The sequence below is a fragment of the Rhinopithecus roxellana genome, chromosome 4 (assembly GCF_007565055.1).
Source record: "Rhinopithecus roxellana isolate Shanxi Qingling chromosome 4, ASM756505v1, whole genome shotgun sequence".
NCBI lineage: Eukaryota > Metazoa > Chordata > Mammalia > Primates > Cercopithecidae > Rhinopithecus > Rhinopithecus roxellana.
In genome coordinates, this window is record NC_044552.1 from 42,267,777 (window position 1) to 42,289,770 (window position 21,994).

Here is a 21,994-nt window from a genome sequence, read left to right on the forward strand (position 1 = left end):
TGCTTCTTAGTTCCCATTCCAGTCTATGTGTATGCCAACAATGAATAGTTTCCTTAAAATAACTTGAATGACTCTTTGTTCCTCAAACTAAATTAGCCTGATTGCATATTGACATTTAGAATATTGTATAATGTGGCTGAACTTTTTTAGTGCTTGGTAATATCACTGAAAAAGCAAAATAAAGGGAAATCTTATTTCTTACATGTTTGAATTAGTACAGAAAAAATATGAACAAGAAAAATGGTTTTAAGCATATACTTTATTATACTTAGTCAATATATAACCATTGAATTGTTTAACTGTTTATTATAAATATTAATATATTTCATTGTATTGTAAAAAGTGATTACATGCAGGTTTTTTCTGACACAAATGAGTTGAAATAATTACAACTGCCTCTTTTATCAGCCTGTAAAATTTTCTTTCACGTTCATTTTTTTTAATGTAACTGGCATGTGTTTAAATGGATGACTGATTATGTAGCTATGAATCAAAATAATTTGTTTTCTTTGAATCACTTAGATATAAAAAGCAATTAAATAATTTGCCTCATCTGCTAACTGCCTTGAATAAATTTGATCATTGAAGCTCAATTTTACTTTAAGATTGGTCATCACATTAATTCATTTGCTTTCCAGATCATTTCAGTTCTTCTTGTTCAAACATTTAAATACTTTAAAACAACAGCAACATTAGCAACATATCTACCTTCTCAGAGGATTTAGTAGAGTATTCCTCCCTTGAGTCTTTCATTAAACTGATTAATCTAGAAACTGGTATGTTTTTATGCACACATTATGTGAAATGGAGTTTTATGAGAAGCTTGAGATTATTTTCTTTTTCCTTTTTTAACCTCCATTATGAATGTATTCTTTAGACTATCACTGATTCTGATTTTTTTACTCTCTAACAAGGATTGCTCATCCATACTCATCTCATACTCTTTGCAGAATTTGAAGGTAAACACTGTGAAATTGATGTGAAAGAGTGCCCCTTCCTTTCCTGCCAGGATTATGGTGACTGTGAAGATATGGTCAGCAATTTCAGGTACAGAAAACTAAAAAGTATCTAGATACATGTTTATGTGTCTAGATGTATATAGGTATAGAATTTTAATTGGTGAATTAAGCAACATTTATACTTATTAAAAACTTGTCATGCTACAATTAGTTGAATCATTGATTTTATACATCTGTATTAATAGAGTTACTAAATTTTTTATTTAAAAGGTGTATTTGCAGACCTGGGTTTTCTGGATCTCTGTGTGAAATTGAAATTAATGAATGTTCCTCTGAACCTTGTAAAAATAATGGGACATGTGTGGATCTGACAAACAGGTGAGAAGCTACTTTTTATTAAATTAATTATTTGATATGTATAATTCAGCAAACAATAAAGTGAGCACACATGTGCCCATTATATAACTAAGGCAGCAGATCACTACTGATACATTTGTGCTTGTACCAGTACATCCTCATTTCTCCCATCCAATCACTTATGTCAAAAATCTCAAATTTTTATTTACAACTCTTGCTGTTAGTTTATAGTACCATTTGTATGTGTGCCTGAACAAAATGTTCTTTAGTTTCCATGTTAATATAAGCAAAACAATATCGTGTATAGTCTCTGGAAATTGTTGTTGAACATAATATTTTGTCATTCCTTTGATGCATGTATCTGTTACTCATTTTTACCTTTTATATGATATTTCATATTAAATATATGCCAAAATTTATGTTTCTACTGATTATAGATATTTGGACTATTTGCTTCTTTTGTCTTACCTACAATTATATTAAAGTTTTCAAATATTTCTCTAAATACACAAGTACTAGTATATCCGAGGTTACATACATAGAAGTAGAATTGTTGAACCATTGGGCAAACGTGGTCACATTTGCTAAATCACATCTATTTTTTTTTCATTTCTTTTGAAAAATACAATTTTTGTACTCTTAGCAGGGAATAAATGTTTTTATTGGCATTTTCAGAATGTTCCATCTTAAGCTGTATGTAAAGTTATATCTTATTGTAGTGTCCCTGTATTCTTATAATAATATGAAGTTTAACAATTTTATGTACATTTTGAGATGTTTAATTTGGCCTTTCTAGAAATGCCTAATTATGGCATCTACCTATATATGTATTTATTTACTTTAAGTTCTGGGATACATGGGCAGAATGTGCAGGTTTGTTACATAGGTATACACATGCCATGTTGGTTTGCTGTAACCAACAACCCATCAACTACATTAGGTATTTCTCCTAATGCTATCCCCTTGCCCCTCAACAGGCCCCAGTGTGTGATGTTCCCCTCCCTATGTCCATGTGTTCTCATTGTGCAACTTCCACTTATAAGTGAGAACATGCAGTGTTTGGTTTTCTGTTCTTGTGTTAGTTTGCTGAGAATGATGGTTTCCAGCTTCATCCATGTCCCTGCAAAGGACATTAACTCATTCTTTTTTTTATAGCTGCATAATATTTCATGGTGTATATGTGCCACATTTCCTTTTTTATCCAGTATAACATTGATGGGCATTTTGGTTCATTCCAAGTCTTTGCTATTGTGAATAGTGCTGCAATAAACACACATGTTCATGTGTCTGTGTAGTAGAATGATTTATAATCCTTTGGGTATATACTCAGTAATTGATTGCTGGCTCAAATGGTATATCTAGTTCTAGATCCTTGAGGAATCACCACACTGTCTTCCACAATGATTGAACTAATTTACACTCCCACCAACAGTGTAAAAGCATTCCTATTTCTCCACATTTTCTCCATCAACTCTCCAGCATCTGTTGTTCCCTGACTTTTTAATGATCACCATTCTAACTTGCATGAGATGGCATCTCAGTGTGGTTTTGATTTGTATTTCTCTAATGACTAGTGATGATGAGCTTTTTTTCATGTTTGTTGGCTGCATAAATGTCTTCTTTTGAAAAGTGTCTGTTCATATCCTTCACCCACTTTTTGATGGGAATTTTTTTTTTCTTGTAAATTTGTTTAAGTTTCTTGTAGATTATGGATATTGGATATTGGCCATTTCTCAGATGGATACATTGCAAAATTTTTTCCCATTCTGCAGGTTGCCTGTTCACTCTGATGATTTATATATTTATTTATTTATCTATGTATTATTATTATTATTATTTTGCTGTGCAGAAGCTCTTTAGTTTAATTAGATCCCATTTGTCAATTTTGACTTTTGTTGTCATTGCTTTTGGTGTTTTAGTCATGAAGTCTTTGCCCATGCCTATGTCCTGAATGGTATTGCCTAGGTTTTCTTCTAGAGTTTTTATGATTTTAGATCTTACATTTTAATCTTTAATCCATCTTGGGTTAATTTTTGTATAAAGTGTAAGGAAGGTGTCCATTTTCAGAGTTCTGCATATGGCTAGCCAGTTTTCCCAGCACCATTTATTACATAGGGAATCCTTTCCCCATGGCTTGTTTTTGTCAGGTTTGTCGAAGATCAGATGGTTGTAGATGTGTGACGTTATTTCTGAGGCTTCTGTTCTGTTCCATTGATCTATATATCCGTTTTGGTACCAGTATCATGTTGTTTTGGTTACTATAGCCTTGTAGTATAGTTTGAAGTCAGGTAGCGTGGTGCCTCCAGCTTCGATCTTTTGCTTAGGATTGTCTTAGATTTAAAGTCTTTTCTTTTTTTCCCAATAATGGAAGAAAGTCAATGGTAGCTTGATGGAAATAGCGTTGAATCTATAAATTACTTTGGCCAGTGTGGCCATTTTCACCATATTGATTCTTCCTACCCATGAGCATGGAATTTTTTTTTTTTTTTTCATTTTTCTGTGTTTCCTTTCTTATTTCCTTGAGCAGAGGTTTATAGTTCCCCTTGAAGAGGTTCTTCACATCACTTGTAAGTTGTATTCCTAGGTATTTTATTATCTTTGTAGCAATTATGAATGAGAGTTTATTCATGATTTGATTCTCTATTAATGTTTGTCTATTAATGTCTATTATGATAGGAATGTTTGTGATTTTTGCACATTGATTTAGTATCCTGAGATTTTGCTGAAGTTGCTCATCAGCTTAAGGAGTTTTTGGGCTGAGGCGATGGGGTTTTCTAAATATACAATCATGTCGTTTGCAAACAGAGATAACTTGACTTTCTCTCTTCCTATTTGAATACCCTTTATTTCTTTCTCTTGCCTGATTTTGTTATTTACCCAGTAGTCATTCAGGGGCAAGTTGTTCAGTTTCCATGTAGTTGTGTGTTTTTGAGCGAGTTTCTTAATCCTGAGTTCTAATTTGTTGCACTGTAGTCTGAGAGACTGTTTGTTATGATTTTCGTTCTTTTGCATTTGTGGAGGAGTGTTTTACTTCCAATTATGTGGTCAATTTTAGAATAAGTGCTACTGGTGCTGAGAAGAATGTATTTTCTGTTGATTTGGGATTGAGAGTTCTGAAGATGTCTATTAGGTCCACTTGGTCTAGAGCTGAGTTCATATCTTGAATGTCCTTTTTAATTTTCTGTCTCACTGATCTGTCTAATATTGACAGTTCGGTGTTAAAGTCTACCACTATTACTGTGTGGGAGTCTAAGTCTCTTTTTAAGTCTCTAAGTACTTGCTTTACGAATCTGGGTGCTCCTGTATTGGGTTCATATATATTTAGTATAGTTAGCTCTTGTTGTTACATTGATCCCTTTACCATTATGTAATGTCATTCTTTGTCTTTTTGATTTTTGTTGGTTAATGTCTGTTTTATCAGGGTTTTTTTTTTTTTTTTTTTTTTTTTTGCTTTACATTTTTTGGCAAATATTCAACCATCCCTTTATTTTGAGCTTATATGTATCTTTGCATATGAGATGCATCTCCTGAATACAGCAGCACACTGATGGTTCTTGACTCTTCATACAATTTGCCTGTCTGTGCTTTTCAACTGGGCATTTAGCCCATTTACATATAAGGTTAATTTTGTGACGTGTGAATTTGATCCTGTCATTATGATGCTAGCTGGTTATTTTGCCCATTAGTTGATGCAGTTTCTTCATAGTGTCGATGGTCTTTATATTTTGGTTTGTTTTTGCAGAGGCTGGTACCCGTTTTTCCTTTCCATATTTAGTGCTTCCTTCAGGAGTTCTTGTAAGGCAGGCCTGATGGTGACAGAATCCCCCAACATTTTCTTGACTGTAATGGATTTTATTTCTCCTTCACTTATGAACCTTAGTTTGCCTGGATATGAAATTTTGGGTTGAAAATTCTTTTCTTTAGGAATGTTAAATATTGGTCCCCACTCTCTTCTGGCTTGTAGGTTTTCTGCAGAGAGATCCACTGTTAGTCTGATGGGCTTCCCTTTGTGGATAACCTGACCTTTCCCTCTGGCTGCCCTTAAGATTTTTTCCTTCATTTCAGTCTTGGAGAACCTGATTATTATTTGTCTTGGGGTTGCTTTTCTCGAGGAGTATCTTTGTGGTGTTCTCTGTATTTCCTGAATTTGAATGTTGGCTTGCCTTGCTAGGTTGGGGAAGTTCTCCTGGATAATATCCTGAAGTATGTTTTCCAATTTAGTTCAGTTGTCCCTGTCACTTTCATGTACACCAATCAAACGTAGGTTTAGTCTTTTCACATAATCCCATATTTCTTGTAGGCTTTGTTTGTTCCTTTTCAATCTTTATTCTCCAATCTTGTCTTCTTGCTTTATTTCATTAAGTTGATTTTCAATCTCTGATATCCTTTCTTCAACTTGATCTATTCAGCTATTGATACTTGTGTATGTTTCACAAAGTTCTCATGCTGTGTTTTTCAGCTTCGTCAGGTCATTTATGTTCTTCTCTAAACTGGTTATTTCTCTAACATTTTATCAAGGTTCTTAGCTTCCTTGCATTGGGTTAGAACACGCTTTTTTAGCTCAGAGGAGTTTGTTATTACCCACCTTCTAAAGCCTACTTCTGTCAATTCATCAAACTCATTCTCCATCCAGTTTTGTTCCCTTACTGGTGAGAAATTGTCATCCTTTGGAGGAGAAGAAGCATTCTGGTTTTTAAAATTTTCAGCCTTTTTGTGCTGGTTTTTCCACATCTTTGTGGATTTATCTACCTTTGGTCTTTGCTGTTGGTGACCTTTGGAGACACTTTCTGCATGGCCATCTTTTCTGTTGATGTTGATACTATTGCTTTCTGTCTGTTAGATTTCCTTGTAACAGTCAGGCCCCTCTTCTCCAGGTCTGCTGGAGTTTGCTGAAGGTCCACTCCAGGCCCTGTTTGCCTGGGTATCACCAGTGGAGGCTGCAGAAAAGCAAATATTGCTTCCTGCTCCTTCCTCTGGAACCTCATCCCAGAGGAGCACCCACCAGATGCCAACCAGAGCTCTCCTGTATAAGGTGTCTGTTGACTCCTGTTGGGCCCTGGACCTACTTGAGGCAGTCTGTTCTTTAGGAGAGCTTGAGCACTGTGCTGGGTCATCCGCTGCTCTCTTCAGAGCTGGCAAGCAGGAACATTTAAGTCTGCTAAAACTGCTCCAGCAGCTGTCCCTTCCCTCAGGTGCTCTGTCCTAGGAATATGGGAGTTTTATTCATAAGCCCCTGACTGGGGCTACTGCCTTTCTTTCAGAGATGCCCTGCCCAGAGAAGAGGTTTCTAGAGAGGCAGTCTGGCTACAGTGGCTTTGAAGTGCTATAGTGGGCTCCTCCCAGTCCAAACTTCCTGGTGGCTTTGTTCACACTGTGAGGGGAAAACTCCCTACTCAAGCCTCAGTAATGGCAGACGCCCCTCCCCCAACTAAGCTCCAGCATCCCAGGTGGACTTCAGACTGCTGTGGTGGCAGTGCAAATTTCAAGACAGTGGATCTTAGGTTGCTGGGCTCTGTAGGGGTGGGATCTGCTAAGGAAGACCAGTTGACTCCCTGACTTCAGTCCCCTTTCCGTGGGAATGAAGGACTCTGTCTTGCTGGCGTTTCAGGTGCCAATGGAATGTGGAAAAAAAAGAAAAAAGAAAAAAAATACTCCTGCAGCTAGCTTGGTGTCTGCCCAAACGGCCACCCAGTTTTTTGCTTGAAACCCAGGGTCCTTGTGGTATAGGCACCTGAGGGAACCTCCTGGTCTGTGGGTTTCAATGACCGTGAGAAAAGCATAGTATTTGCATCAGATAGCACTGTCCCTCACAGCAAGGTCCCTCAGGCTTCCCTTGGTTGGGGGAGGGAGGCCCCTGATCCCTTACACTTCCCAGGTGAGGCAATACCCCACCCTGCTTCTGCTTGCTTTCTGTGGGCTGCACCCACTGTCTAACCAGTCCCAGGGAGATGAACTGGGTACCTCAACTGGAAATGCAGAAATCATCTGCTTTCTGCGTTTGTCTCTCTGGGAGATGCAGACCTGAGTAATTCCTATTCTGCCATCTTGCTGAGTCAGCATCTGCTCTTTAATGTTTTTTCTTCTTATTGCTTTGTAAGAATCCTTATATATGATTTTTTAAATGTCTTTCTTAGTTGTATTTATTGAATATAAGTTGTTATTGAAATAGACGTTTCACCTTTATAAGTTATATGTACTAAAACTTAATTTTAATATATTTGAATTAATCTATTACTTAGTATATGTTTTGCAAGTTTCATCTTAAATTTAACTTTTCTTTACACTAGGATGAAAGGATTTTTCTCCTTATATTTCCCTTTAAAATAATTAATTTTTTTTTTTTTTTTTTTTTTGAGACAGAGTCTCTCTCTGTCTCCCGGGCTGGAGTGCAGTGGCCGGATCTCAGCTCACTGCAAGCTCCGCCTCCCGGGTTTACGCCATTCTCCTGCCTCGGCCTCCGGAGTAGCTGGGACTACAGGCACCCACCACCTTGCCCGGTTAGTTTTTTGTATTTTTTAGTAGAGACGGTGTTTCACCGTGTTAGCCAGGATGGTCTCGATCTCCTGACCTCGTGATCCACCCGTCTCAGCCTCACAAATATAATAAATATTCTTTATATGTAGATGCATCAGGCATATTGTATGTGTAAGTATGAGTATGGGTGTAAAGTATTCTTACCTCATTCTTTACACACTTAAAAAACAAACCTAGATTCTTAAGTTGTTTTTTTTTTTTTTTTTTGTTTGTTTTTTATAAATAAGCCATGTCTGTTACATGTTAAGTTCATCATTTACTCACTGATCTGTAGTGCCTTCTTGGTTGCAGATCATGTTTCCACATATGGATATGTCTATTTCTCTATTTCTGTTCTGGTGCTTTAGTTCAGTTACTCATCCATGTGCTAGTGCCATAAATCTTAATTATTTACCTTTGAAATATCTCAATACTAGTAGGGCTACCTAATCTTCTTCAGGCAGCTTTAGATATTGTGGCAATTTCTTCTGTTACAATCAGCTTGTATTCTTTTATTATTATTATTATTATTATTATTATTATTATTATTATACTTTAAGTTCTAGGGTACATGTGCATAACATGCAGGTTTGTTACACATGTATACTTGTGCCATATTGGTGTGCTGCACCCGTCAACTCATCTGCACCCATCAACTGGTCATTTACATCAGGTATAACTCCAGTGCAATCCATCCCCCCTCCCCACTCCCCATAATAGGCCCCAGTGTGTGAAGTTCCCCTTCCCAAGTCCAAGTCAACTCATTGTTCAGTTCCCACCTATGAGTGAAAACATTTGGTGCTTGGTTTTCTGTTCTTGTGATAGTTTGCTGAGAATGATGGTTATCAGCTGCATCCATGTCCCTACAAAGGACACAAACTCATCCTTTTTTATGGCTGCATAGTAGTCCATGGTGTATATGTGCCACATTTTCTTAATCCAGTCTGTCACAGATGGACATTTGGGTTGATTCCAAGTCTTTGCTGTTGTGAATAGTGCTGCAATGAACATACGTGTGCATGTGTCTTTATAGCAGCATGATTTATAATCCTTTGGGTATATACCCAGTAATGGGATGGCTGGGTCATATGGTACTTCTAGTTCTAGATCCTTGAGGAATCACCATACTGTTTTTCATAATGGTTGAACTAGTTTACAATCCCACCAACAGTGTAAAAGTGTTCCTATTTCTCCACATCCTCTTCAGCACCTGTTGTTTCCTGACTTTTAATGATTGCTATTCTAACTGGTGTGAGATGGTATCTCATTGTGGTTTTGATTTGCATTTCTCTGATGGCCAGAGATGACGAGCATTTTTTCATGTGTCTGTTGGCTGTATGAATGTCTTCTTTTGAGAAATGTCTGTTCATATCCTTTGCCCACTTTTTGATGGGGTTGTTTTTTTCTTGTAAATTTGTTTGAATTCTTTATAGGTTCTGGATGTTAACCCTTTGTCAGATGAGAAGATTGCAAAAATTTTCTCCCATTCTGTAGGTTGCCTGTTCACTCTGATGGTAGTTTCTTTTGCTGTGCAGAAGCTCTTTAGTTTAATTAGATCCCATTTGTCAATTTTGGCTTTTGTTGCCGTTGCTTTTGGTGTTTTAGACATGAAGTCCTTGCCCATGCCTATGTCCTGAATGGTATTACCTAGGTTTTCTTCTAGGGTTTTTATGGTATTAGGTCTAACATTTAAGTCTCTAATCCATCTTGAATTAATTTTTGTATAAGGAGTAGGGAAAGGATCCAGTTTCAGCTTTCTACTTATGGCTAGCCAATTTTCCCAGCACCATTTATTAAATAGGGAATCCTTTCCCCATTTCTTGTTTCTCTCAGGTTTGTCAAAGATCAGATGGCTGTAGATGTGTGGTATTATTTCTGAGGACTCTGCTCTGTTCCATCAGTCTATATCTCTGTTTTGGTACCAGTGCCATGCTGTTTTGGTTATACATTCAAACAAGCAATTTTGATTGGAATTTCATTGAATGTGTAGGGCAATTTAAGAAAAATTGTTATCTATTTATTTAGGTCTTTTGAAATATCTTTAAAAAGGCATTCTGACAAATTCAAGTGGAGCTGCACTAATTAGAACACAAAATAACTAATTTTCTCTGCCATAGTTGGACTCAGGTACCAGGAGCTCTGTTTATCTATCTTCATAGAAATCCAAACTTTAGAATTCGTGAAATTTGCATCAGATCCTGTTTAAGTTTCCAAAAATTTTCTATCATTCCTCTCATTTTCTGTGCCCTACCTAGCTTTCACATTGTCCAATCTGGTGAGATAAGTAGGGATGTTTGGAACCACCACCCCTGCAACTTTCAGTCCTTTCAAGGGGACACCAATCACTACAAGTACCAAAGGAATACAAAATTGCTGTCAGTTTAAAATCTCCACGGGTCCATAGGGGCAGGACAAGATCTTCCAATTGTATTTTCCTCCATAATAGCTCTTACTCTAATGTAGAAATTGTGCTGTTACTAAAGATATCAACTACACTGTATATTCAAGAACTATGGGTAAAAAACAAAATCAAAGAGAAGATGTATTTGTGACCTCATCTGAATTGAACTCAATAATTTGTTTCTACTAGTGGGTTAGTAGCATTGTAAAGTTAAGTATACTTTCAGAACCAGTATTCAGCAACTCCTAAAAGGTCTGAATATCTTTCTTTCACCAGAGAACAGTCATACTGGTAAATAGCCTCAGATACCTCTGAGGAAGACTTCAAAAGGATACATAAAATACCTATGACTCTGTTAAAGATTCCTCTTAAGAGGGCAAACCCTGATTTTCAGTTGAGTAATTGAGTCTGTGACATAACTTAGGTCTTGGAATTGTGAAAGAGGCAGAGAATCCCTACAAAGCTAAATTGAATTATGTCTCTGTCCTCCAGAACTATACCTTTCATTCTATATACATGAGGCAGCACCATAACTAGACTGTTTATATATTTCATTTCTAAAACCCCATCATTAATTAGCCTCTGCCATAGATATCTGTGAATCAGTCCACTGATGTCCACTCTGTTTCTCTGATTTATATGCTTATTTGCTCATTTTGCATCTGATTGTCAAGCATATCCAATAGTCTATGCATTCTTAGATCTATTTTAATTAATATCATGAAACCCAATTCCATGGCAACATCCAGCACTGTCAGCAAGGATATATGAACAAGGTGATTCCTTTCCAATATCTTGACATTGGTAAACATTAGAAAACAAAACAAATACAATGCAACATAATCATAAGCATCTATACATTACTTACTGTGAATAAATTATAGAAAAGTATATCACTTAAATATTTATTAAAATGTATAATTGACTGAAAAAATAAGTCTCAGAATAATATGATATGTAATTCATATTTAGTGAAGTATTAAAACATATTTTAAAAAATACATAGCATCTTAAGAGTAGTAATTTTCTCCCAGTAGTGAGGAATGGAGGATAATTAATTGAACGGATGCATAGGAGTGTGCATACATATTTATGACAGGTCTCAGATATACATATACACATATACACACACACACATATATATATATCATATATGTGACAGATCAACTACATTTTGTGTGTTTTCCTTAAAAATTTTTCAGCAACATGAATCAATACTAAGATGATTTAAATATGGGTGATGGGCATACAGGTGATAATTATTCTATTCTTAGAAAATTACCTGGTGTAAATTATTATAATAAATGCCATTTTCAATGAATTAAAATCTTTCAAAGATTAAAAATCAATTAGCAGCTGAAAATGAGGTAGTCACATTTGATTGTCTTATCTCTTCTTAAAGAAAGTAATTTTTATTTTTTTGAAAAACTTAATTTATTAAGTACTCATTAAAAATATTTCAAGTAATCTACCAACTCATTTAAAACAAATAATTTTATAGTTAGTTCAAAGTAAATTAAACTGTAGCCACATAAACAAAAACATATTAAAAACAAGAGTTACTACGTATATGCCTCATACTTGGATTCATGTTTTTAATCTATTCTATTCTCTCTTGTGGTTATTGAAACTGTGGCCTGCAACAATTAAGACTTACCTCTAGTAACATGATTTAAAGATGAGTTTGCTGAGATATAATGGCACATGAATGACAGCCCTAATTAATATACAAATCCATTGCAAAAGTGAACACTGGAATTTACATTTTTCTGACACTTCATAGCATATGTTATCCAATACAACTAATGTCTTTTCAAGTCATTGCTACTAGTTCACTTGTCACTCACAATAGTATCTATCTACTGAAAATTTACAACGAAATAGAATTTGCAAGAACAATTACAGTAACAGTGGCTAGTCCATTTAAAGAAAACATAGAAGAAAATGTTGCAAAAGCTTGGCTGATGTGATTGTCATAGTCAGATCATTATCAACAAGCATATTGTGACCATTCAGTTTGTGATGTTCACAAATTGAGTAATTCTTCACTGTTACAAATTTAGAAGTGAGTAGTTAATATGCATTTCACCAAAAGACAAAAATCTGTTTACTCTTCTGTAATTGTTTCCTAGAAACAGTCATCAATCCAAATGATGTTTATTCTACTAGAGAATTTACTATAACATCACTGTTTCAAATCAGATTCACACCCACATGCAATTATAATAAAAACATATAAAGACATATTGTGAGTATGATAAATAATGTAGACATATATTTATATATAAAATAAATACATGTTGCGAATATGAAATAGATTATTCATGTTCTAAGTAAAAATTATTAATTATAAAGAAGTGTGGTTCATGAATGCAATTATAATATCACAAAAAAGTAGAAATGCTTTAAAATGCAATATAAATTCTTTCAAAATTAGAATTGCTTTAACATAGGCTAAAAAGTCCTTATCAGAAAGTTTCACCTGTGACACTTTACAATTTCATTTTCTTCTTTTGAATGTAAGCTTTTAAAAAATATCTACTCAAACAAGTATGATTTAATCTTATTGGAAATACATTTTAGAATCAAAACTCTCATTAAACATTCTGTTCTATATTTGGATTTTGTAATACCATTCAATCTATTTAATAATTACATTTTAAAATAACTCTTCAGAAGCATACAAATAACACATCTACTTATTAATTCCTCTCTCATCTGCAATAAGAGAAAAAGTATACAAGAATAATGTAAATTAAATGTAATCGTGGCTAATTTGGGGGCTACAAATTTGTGTGATTATCTTGCATTTTTCCATCTTTTTTCAGTTTGGCAATATCATTTTATGCAATTATAGTTACTCTTCCTTATCTCTATTTTAATATGTTGAATTTTCTTGAGGAGTCACTGTTAAAATGATTAGTGATTGAAAAAGTATCTTGAACACCTATTTGAAAAAGTTTAGGCCAATGCCAAATTAAACATATGAATTATAATTTTAATACTTTGACAATATATTTGTCTGATTCTACTAAAACTTTTGAAGTGAAAGCTTTTTATTTAAATGAGAAATTTTTATTTCAACAAAAATACATATTTCATGGTCTTAATTGTTCTCTCAAGATAGAAGATATTATTATATATGTATATTTTAAAAGCTATTAAAATTGAGTTTATCAAAGAAAAATATACTTTAGGGACATTTAACATAAAATGCAATACTTACCGTACATTTGACTGGATCCCTTAGGACATTAATAAAAAACAGGTTTACTTTTAATTTTTCTCTAGCCTTATTAGTGGCAGTTCGCATCAAGGGACCCTCAGCAGGTAATAGTGAAATGAAAATTATGCCAAAGCTGAAGTAATTGCACACTATAGTCAGAGGCCAGTAGGGGGAAAATTTTGGTAAGGATCTTTTCAGACATACCCTGTACACTTTTATTTTTTTAACGTTTTGAAGGGCCAATGTTAAGTGCATAGTGAAAACGTCCCAAGTACTCCAGCATTGTGCTTGCCCTTCCTATTAGAGACAGGGAACAGGAAGAGAGCAGGGTAGGGCAGGTGGAGGGAGGCAAGGAGAAAGAGAAAATGCGAACATTTACATTTTTCTGGGAAAACAGAGACAAGGATTAAAGGTAGATGCTCTGTTCTAGAGTCAAATGTTATTTTCACATAAATTTGCCCTCATATTGTTTAGCGTGGTGGAAAATAAGAAACATAAGTTCAATGTTTTCTGTAAACTGTTTCACCAGGGCTGCTGTTAATAGTGGGGCGATGATTTTTCTCTTTGATCGCTACAAAATTTTAGATGCCATTCAGAAAACTTCCAAATGGACTCTAAAATCCTAGGGCCTTTTCTCATCATTATTAACAAAGCAGGGACCCCCAATATTCCAGTTGAACAGGCATTTGTGGGTTAACAGAGTCTTGAAATTCAATAATGCTTGGAATTTATTTTATGTAAAAGTAAAGCATATTTTTGTGATGTTGAAAAGTTCAGACTTCAGGAGTAGTTTAGAAAATGAGAAAAAAAAATGGTCTTGGAATGAGAGCAAAAAGGAAAGAGAGGTTATTGAAATAGAAGCGAAGCATTCTTTGAAGAAAGGATCATTATAATTCTTATTATTAAAAATAATTCTTCACATAGTTATCTATATGCCAAAAACTTTAGAAAAATAAACTTCTGTAAGTCTTGAGATAGTACATGTATGTTTATTTACTGTGTGACATCACTTTCAAAATCAGAAGCGTAAGGTATGTATTTGAGATTCATAAAATAAGTTACACAATAAATGTTAAAGAACAAACAAAGCAGCAGAACTTTTTGAGAAGTTCATTTTAAATTAGGGTAAATATATTTGAAGGATGGACATGGAAGCAAAAAATGAATATAACATTTAGTAAAAACTATCAAAGGCACAATTCAGAAGGAAATCATAATTAAAAAAACAAGAATTCTGGGTCGGTGTCAAAATCTGAATCTCTTCATGAATCTTCAAGATAACTATACAGACAAAAAAAATTAACATTCGGCAAAACCTACATCTTAATCATGACAAAAAGACATTTCACAAAAATTTCCCATTAACTTATGGAACAAGTAAGTAACTATATTTAAGATAATGAAAATCATGTTTCTTGTTACTTAAAAAAAATAATTTCAGATAAAGAAATAGACCGGACTAAAATGAACCCTGTTGTGTTAAATTATGATTGGAGTGTTTGGTATGAGCTCATGCATTCCTATACATGTGTTTAAAACACACACAAACACAAACATGCACAAAGATACAGAAAAAGACTATGTATGTATACACAAACACAGTTATATACATACAACTACATGGGTACATACATATGCCAATGTATCCATACATGTAGCTATATTTATACATATAGTGATGGACATATCAATAATTTAATTTCTAAGTAATATTCTTCACTTAAAGAAACCAGGGCTCCTGAAAAAAATGGCTGATGCCAAATCTAGGACAGAGAATGCATTAAGATAAACCTGGAACATCTTGTGCTAGAAAGTGGGAATGATCAAAGAATGAGGATATGTCAAAAGAAAAGAGAAGCCAGCTTGAAGAGCTTCCCTTAGCTAAATCTCTGACAAATTAAACATTAAAATAAATAGTAATTATTATATATTTTATCCATTGAGAAAATAAAAATCCATGAGTCCATATTGATAAAAAATCATTGAAAAAATGAATGAATAAATGAAGATACTCTTTCTAAAGGTAGAATGTCAACTAGTAAGTGAAGAACAAAGGTGCTAGAAAAGTACCATTTGGCAAATAGAATGGAGAAAATTGACTCAGACAAGAATCACTAATGAAGAGCATCTCTGGTTTTTTAGTGGTCCAGATTTCCAGATTTTAGGGTACTTGGGTACTGATTGATATGACACCACTAAAGAATCATTTGTATTAATAGAAAACAAAATTTGGGTGACAAAAGACAAGGTAAGTTATGATTTTCTGATTTTCAAAATGAGAGAGAGAGAAAATTCTATAAAGTAGTAATGAGTAAACTACTATTTAGAAAAAAATGAGACAATCGGTGGTGATTATCATGAAACACTGAAAAAGCAAGATATCTCAAAATAATTTTCTAGTATTCAATATTTTAAAATAGAAATTAGATTTTGAAACTTCTATAAATATAATAGAACTGTTAGAAGTACATGAAAGAAATACATAAATTGAAATGAAAGTCATTATTTGTTTCTATAGCAATATAACATTTTTAAATTTGCCAATATGAAAAAAATCATTTCTTGAGATACTTTTCACTGCTATTTTTGAGAATTCTGTGTTCAATTCCTATCTATTCTGTGATTCCTTGGAATCATCATTAATTCAGTGAGAACACCAAGTAGCAATCAAAGACAGTATAATTAACAAACATATTGATTTTAGTAAGGCATTTGGTAGATTGATTACATTACTTCTCACTATATGGGGAGATATTTGTAAAATGAATAAGATGGACAAAAACAGTTTGACTATCTGAACAAAAATTTAAGAAGTTAGTAATTGGATTAGTGTTACTCTAAAAAGGTGATTATAGTAATTTCCCTAGTCACATGAAGAGCTCTTAGGAAATAATCTACTCTTTCACAAGTATCCCATTGCATATGACATTTCAATGCCTTCTGTCCAACTGGTACAAACATTCCTTACTCTTTCTTTTTCTATTAATTTTATTTTTAATTTACAAATAATTATAACATTTATGTGTTGTGCTATTTTGATACATTAATACATTGTATCATTATACTACATAATATATTGTATTACAGCACGTTTGTTCATTCGTTTGTAATGAGCAAATCAGGATAATTAGCATAGAGATCACCTCAAACATTCATCATTTCTTTGTGGTGCAAACATTCAAAATTTTCTCCTCTAGCTATTTTGAATATACAATACCTTACTGTTTACTACAGTCACTGTACTGTGCAATAGGACACCAAATTTATTCTTCCCTTCTAACTGTAACTTTTCACCCATCAATCAACCTTTCCTATCCCCTCTTCCCTGCTGACTGGCTTATTTTACTTAAGAGATGAATGAATAAAAAATATGTAGTATACATAAACAATGAAATACTCTTCAGCCATAAAAAAGAATGAATTCCTGTTATTTGTAACAACATACATGAACCCGGAGGACATTATTGTAAATGAAATATACCTAGCACAGAAAGATAAATACTGCATGTTTTCACTCATATACAGAATTTTAAAACACTGATCCCACTCCTTCTTTATTAATACTGAGTAAGACCTTTTCTGTCACCTCTTCTCTAGCAGGTAGCCATGCTTTCATGGGACCTGCCTCAATTGATATGTATCTACTGTAATATTTACACATCTGTATTCCTGTCCTGTTCCTGACACTTTCAAAAGCAAGCTCAAGTTTAATTTACACTTGAATATGGGTACCTGACTAGTGCCTGGTGCTCAATTAATTAATGTTGGTTGAAGAAGTAAAAGAAGGAGCATGGGGGATGTTAGACTTCTGTGGTTATAAAATGATGAATGAAGTTAATTAGGAAGAGTTTCCTCAAAAAATCTAAATAAAAATCTAGCTCAAAAACATTTTAAGGAAAGTTTCTAGAGCTTCTTTATCTAGACTTCTAAAAGGAAAAAGTATGAAGACCTATTTTTTGCTAAGTATACAGTTTTGATAAGTTTAATATCTCCTTTGGAAATTATTTCTATATTTTGATACTAGTATTCGTCAGGTTACAGTAATTATTTACCCAACACATTGTTTTTCAAAATTCACACATCAAGAATATTTGAGCAGAACAAAATTTTGCAAGGGGAATTGCTATATTTTTTCAAAGAAAACATGAATGATATATATTATTTATTTCAATTATGTCAAATGTCTTACATTTAAAATACAAATATGAATCATATGTAATAAATGATTATCATTGTTACATGGATATTTCTAATTTTTCCACTTTTTTCCAGATTTTTTTGTAATTGTGAACCTGGGTACCATGGGCCCTTCTGTGAACTTGAAGTAAATAAATGTAAAATCTCACCTTGTCTAGATGAAGAAAATTGTGCCTACAGGACTGATGGATACAACTGCCTCTGTGCCCCTGGTTATACAGGTAAATCCATATCTGCCCCTGTGCAACAACATATTGCTGTCTGCAAGCAAATGGAAACCTCATATTTATACTCCAAAACCTGAAATAACCTGCCAGATGCAAACAGGGTAAAAATGTCAAGAGATACTTTGTCTCTTATAAAACAAATTAATAAGAAGTAAAATTATGTGTTTTATCTTCAATTTATTAAATCCTAAGATTAGATTTTAAGTTGTCTTACATTTTTGTCTTTTACAGTAAATTTAATTTAGTATGTTTGCATGGCTATAATATAGGAAAAAGTATTTCTGTATGGATAATCTGAGAGAAATAACATTATTATATCTATTACACAGCTGTCATTTCTAAAATACATTTAGCATTAAAAACATTTACATAAAAACACAGCCATTGTGAATTCAAAGGTAAAGCAAAAGAAGATTGGAATTAGCTGTCAACATCAATTATTTCACAATATAAATTTTATCCAGACATAAAGGCAAAAGTCATCAAGGAGCTTATAGAAGGTAGAGGCATTAGCCCTCTAAATTTCTGGTGAGAAATCCCATTTACAAAATACAAAAAGCTATATTGTTTTAGTTTTGGCATACTAGTATTAATGATGTGGGACTAACAATAATATAGTTTTTGTGTTATTTTGTTTCATATTTATTTTTTTCACAATTCCCACAGATATTACGATAATGTATTTAAATCTCAAATCTCAGTTTATTAACATCTGATTTGTGCAGCATTAAAATCATATGGATTTCTATCCTGAGGGATGAGTAGTTAAATACATCTAATATTAGGTTCTCTGCCAGCGGGAATAAAATAATACTAGACAAATGGAAATTATATTGGCAAGCAAAAACGGAAGGGAACTAGAAGTATTTCCAGAGAATAAGTAATCAAAAGGTGAGAGAAAGTTACATGACCTTAAAAAGAAATATGCAGGTGTCTTTTCTGAGAAATCTTGATGGCTTCAGAGGTTATCTTGGTTATAAATCTTATATACACAAAAAGTATCAGATTAAGTTAATACTTCCTAAAAAATATCATTTTCTGCAAAGTTCATTACATATAATAAATAAGACACACTGAATTTCAGCTATAAAACAGTGTACTTTCTAAGTTTCACATTGCCCATTATCTCCAAAATTATTGAGCTATCACTGTAGAACCATATATATCCACTTAGCAATACTATTCACCTTGTTGTTGTTACTGCTGCTAGAAGTGCTAAAATAAGAAATAACACACTGAGCTCAACATGACTAAGAAACACATTTTGTAAAATTATTTGTTATAACACCTTGCTCTGATATTTTAAATGTATCTTAACATTTGAAAGATTAACGTGTTCTTTATTTTTCTTTTAATAACCTCTCTAATTTCATTTCAAAATATGGTACTTAGCATTGTTTTAAAATGATATTATCTAAGTTGTTACCAGTGGCACATGATTTAAGATGTTTTAATATATGTTTGCATATTGGTACAGCTACAAGTAAAAGAAAACTCAATTAATTATTGTCCTTAATAGATAGGGTTCATTTTTTCTTACATAATAAGAATTCTGTAGGTAGACAGTTACTGGTTGTTGGTCCAGTGGCTTGATAGTACCAGAATGGGGTAATGGTTTTCTTAGTTTACAATTCATGACTATAGGCTCGCGTATTCAGAATTGCTGATGTAATGACTTAAGTCATTATTTCTACACTTGAGTCAAGGGAAAAGAGTGGTGCTAACTGTATTGAGTCTTTATATAAGGAGAACCTTTTTGAATAACAATCAAAACCTGCTAATACGTCATTGAGCAAAACTGGCTCACATGCCCTTTTTAAGGTTCAGTGGAAGGTAAGAAATTAAAAGTGTACCACTTTCAGAATTTACAGCTGAATATAGAAAATATATTATGAAATATGTGTTACAGTTTGGTTTCAAACCAAGAAAGATATATGACTGGACGTTCAAAAATTAGTTTTCCCCCTCAAGAAAGTTATATGTATTTGTTTTTCTGTACATGCTCTTTTGACATTCAAATTGACCTTCTCTGTCATGCATGGACAGATATAGCTTTTCCTTATTCTCAGACACTTAATAGCATTTATTTTTCTTAGCCTTCTCTGGAAATCTTTTTGTTTTTGTTTTTTTTTTCAAGGCTCCTAAAGTATTACTGTTTTGTGAGATGTTTAAATCTATTCATTGTTAGGTTGTTCCATTTCAAGAGAGTCATGACACTGCAAGGTTTTACTCAAAGAATCTTAAACTTTGAAACACAAGGATGTTACACTTTTGTATATTTTTCAAGATCATACATCTGGTAGTGACAGAGCCAGAACCAAAATATACATCCCTCTCTATTCCAGTTTTATTTCTACTCTAGCTTTGTTCCATCAGAAAAAAAAAAAAAATGAATGGAATGGTATTAGTGATATAGAAGAAAGATAAAATAACATTAAATACAATATTAAATAGGTTAAAATTTGGTAACCAAATATATTATTCAGAAAAATTTAGCTTTGCCTATACCTATTAATATATTTAACCAAGTTATTAAGGATATAAATTTTTCAAGACTCTGACCAGGAAAGTTTATGATTCTTAATTATCTAAATCAGAGCATTCTTAGAAGACCACATTAAATAATATGTACACAAGCTATCAATGATTAACTCAATACTTCTTTATTTTATTCCTTGTATTCTATTTGCTGTTGAGATTTTGTGATGATCAAGGCTGACATGGTTCTTATTCTTATGGAGACTTGTGGTATCTAGAATTGGAAACAGATAATAAACATTCACAAAGTTGACTATTTAAAGTCATTCTATAATTAATTTATCTAGAGTATTATTAATTAAACACTATCACAAATATAGTCCAAATTTACGCATGTAGTGAGTTGACTGAATTTAATGAACAGGAAGTACACAAGTGATGGCATATAATCAAAGGCTTGTGTTTTATCTTGCAAAATATATAAATCAGTTTATCAGTAGATTTGCAGTATTGTCTGTCTTTCCTAAAGAATATCGACTTATGAATTTGAGTTTTAATTATTAGTGATTTAAATTTAGGAAAGATGAATATAAGCAGTAAATTTGTATTGCTTTCTAAAATAGTCATTCACTCATTTAGCAAGAAGTTGCCTCTTAACTAGACAGTTATATATTATTAATCTGTAGATAAAAGTTTACAAACTTGTGCTTAAGGACTTTAAATAAGATTACATGTAGTCATGTCTATATCTGTGTTTATATCTATAATAATATTTATATATCTGAGAGAAAAGTATAAATATTTTTTAAATGCCCAAGTCCTATCTTAGAAATAATAACTTTGATAATAATGTCATGTAGAAAACATATACAATTCAATAGTTCAGAATAATAAAATATAATTATGTTTGTTTCAAAGCGATGCATCTTTTTTCTTGGATATGTTTCATATACACATGCAAACCTATGACTATATTCGGTTATAATATTTTCTGCTTGAGATAAATAAGCTTTCTTCTGAATATATTTTTTGCCAAATGCCCAATCTACATAAGAAGTAAAACAATCTGCTTTGAGTGTATGGATAAAGAAGCATAGTTTGGTAAAATATGGACAATTGACCAATTGTACATTTTTGGTTATTGTAAAGATATTATTATCATATTGTTTCTGCTGCCTAAAATATTCCATTTATCTTATTGCAAGTACTGATCCTCATACCTTAACTCAGATGCAACTTTCCATAGGAATCTTTTCTTAGACTCTTGGCTTCTGTTATTTTTCTTCTATAACACCCATTTTATCCACTGAACTCATTATAGTTTTGTGAAATTCTGATTTCGTTATCAGTTCATCTGAGGAGACTCCCCAGCTCTACTTGCTCACCATTTTATCTCTTCTCTCCAACAAAGTTTAGTCTACTCTGGTACAATTTGTCACCTGAGTTCCTAGTTTAACAAGATGTATTAAAATAGAATAAAAAGATAATTAATTGAATGGGAAATAAAAGATGTAAAAACAACTTCAAATTTCTAATTACATATTATGCATCTGTAATAATGTAAACACAAAGGGTTTAGTGTTTATTTTTTGTTTGATTGTTAACTATAAGTCTATAGACATAAACATTTAGGAAA

General features: G+C 32.9%; 1 protein-coding gene across 2 annotated transcripts in view; it reads left to right on the plus strand.

Annotated features, from left to right (window-relative positions):
- The window catches only part of EYS (eyes shut homolog), a 1,930,870-nt gene that overhangs the window by 650,473 nt on the left and 1,258,403 nt on the right, over positions 1–21,994 (plus strand). For both annotated transcript variants that reach the window (XM_030928557.1, XM_030928558.1), the window contains exons 14-16: positions 951–1,047; positions 1,230–1,337; positions 17,729–17,874. In XM_030928557.1, the coding sequence (XP_030784417.1) occupies positions 951–1,047; positions 1,230–1,337; positions 17,729–17,874 (351 nt within the window). The remainder of the gene's footprint in view (positions 1–950; positions 1,048–1,229; positions 1,338–17,728; positions 17,875–21,994) is intronic.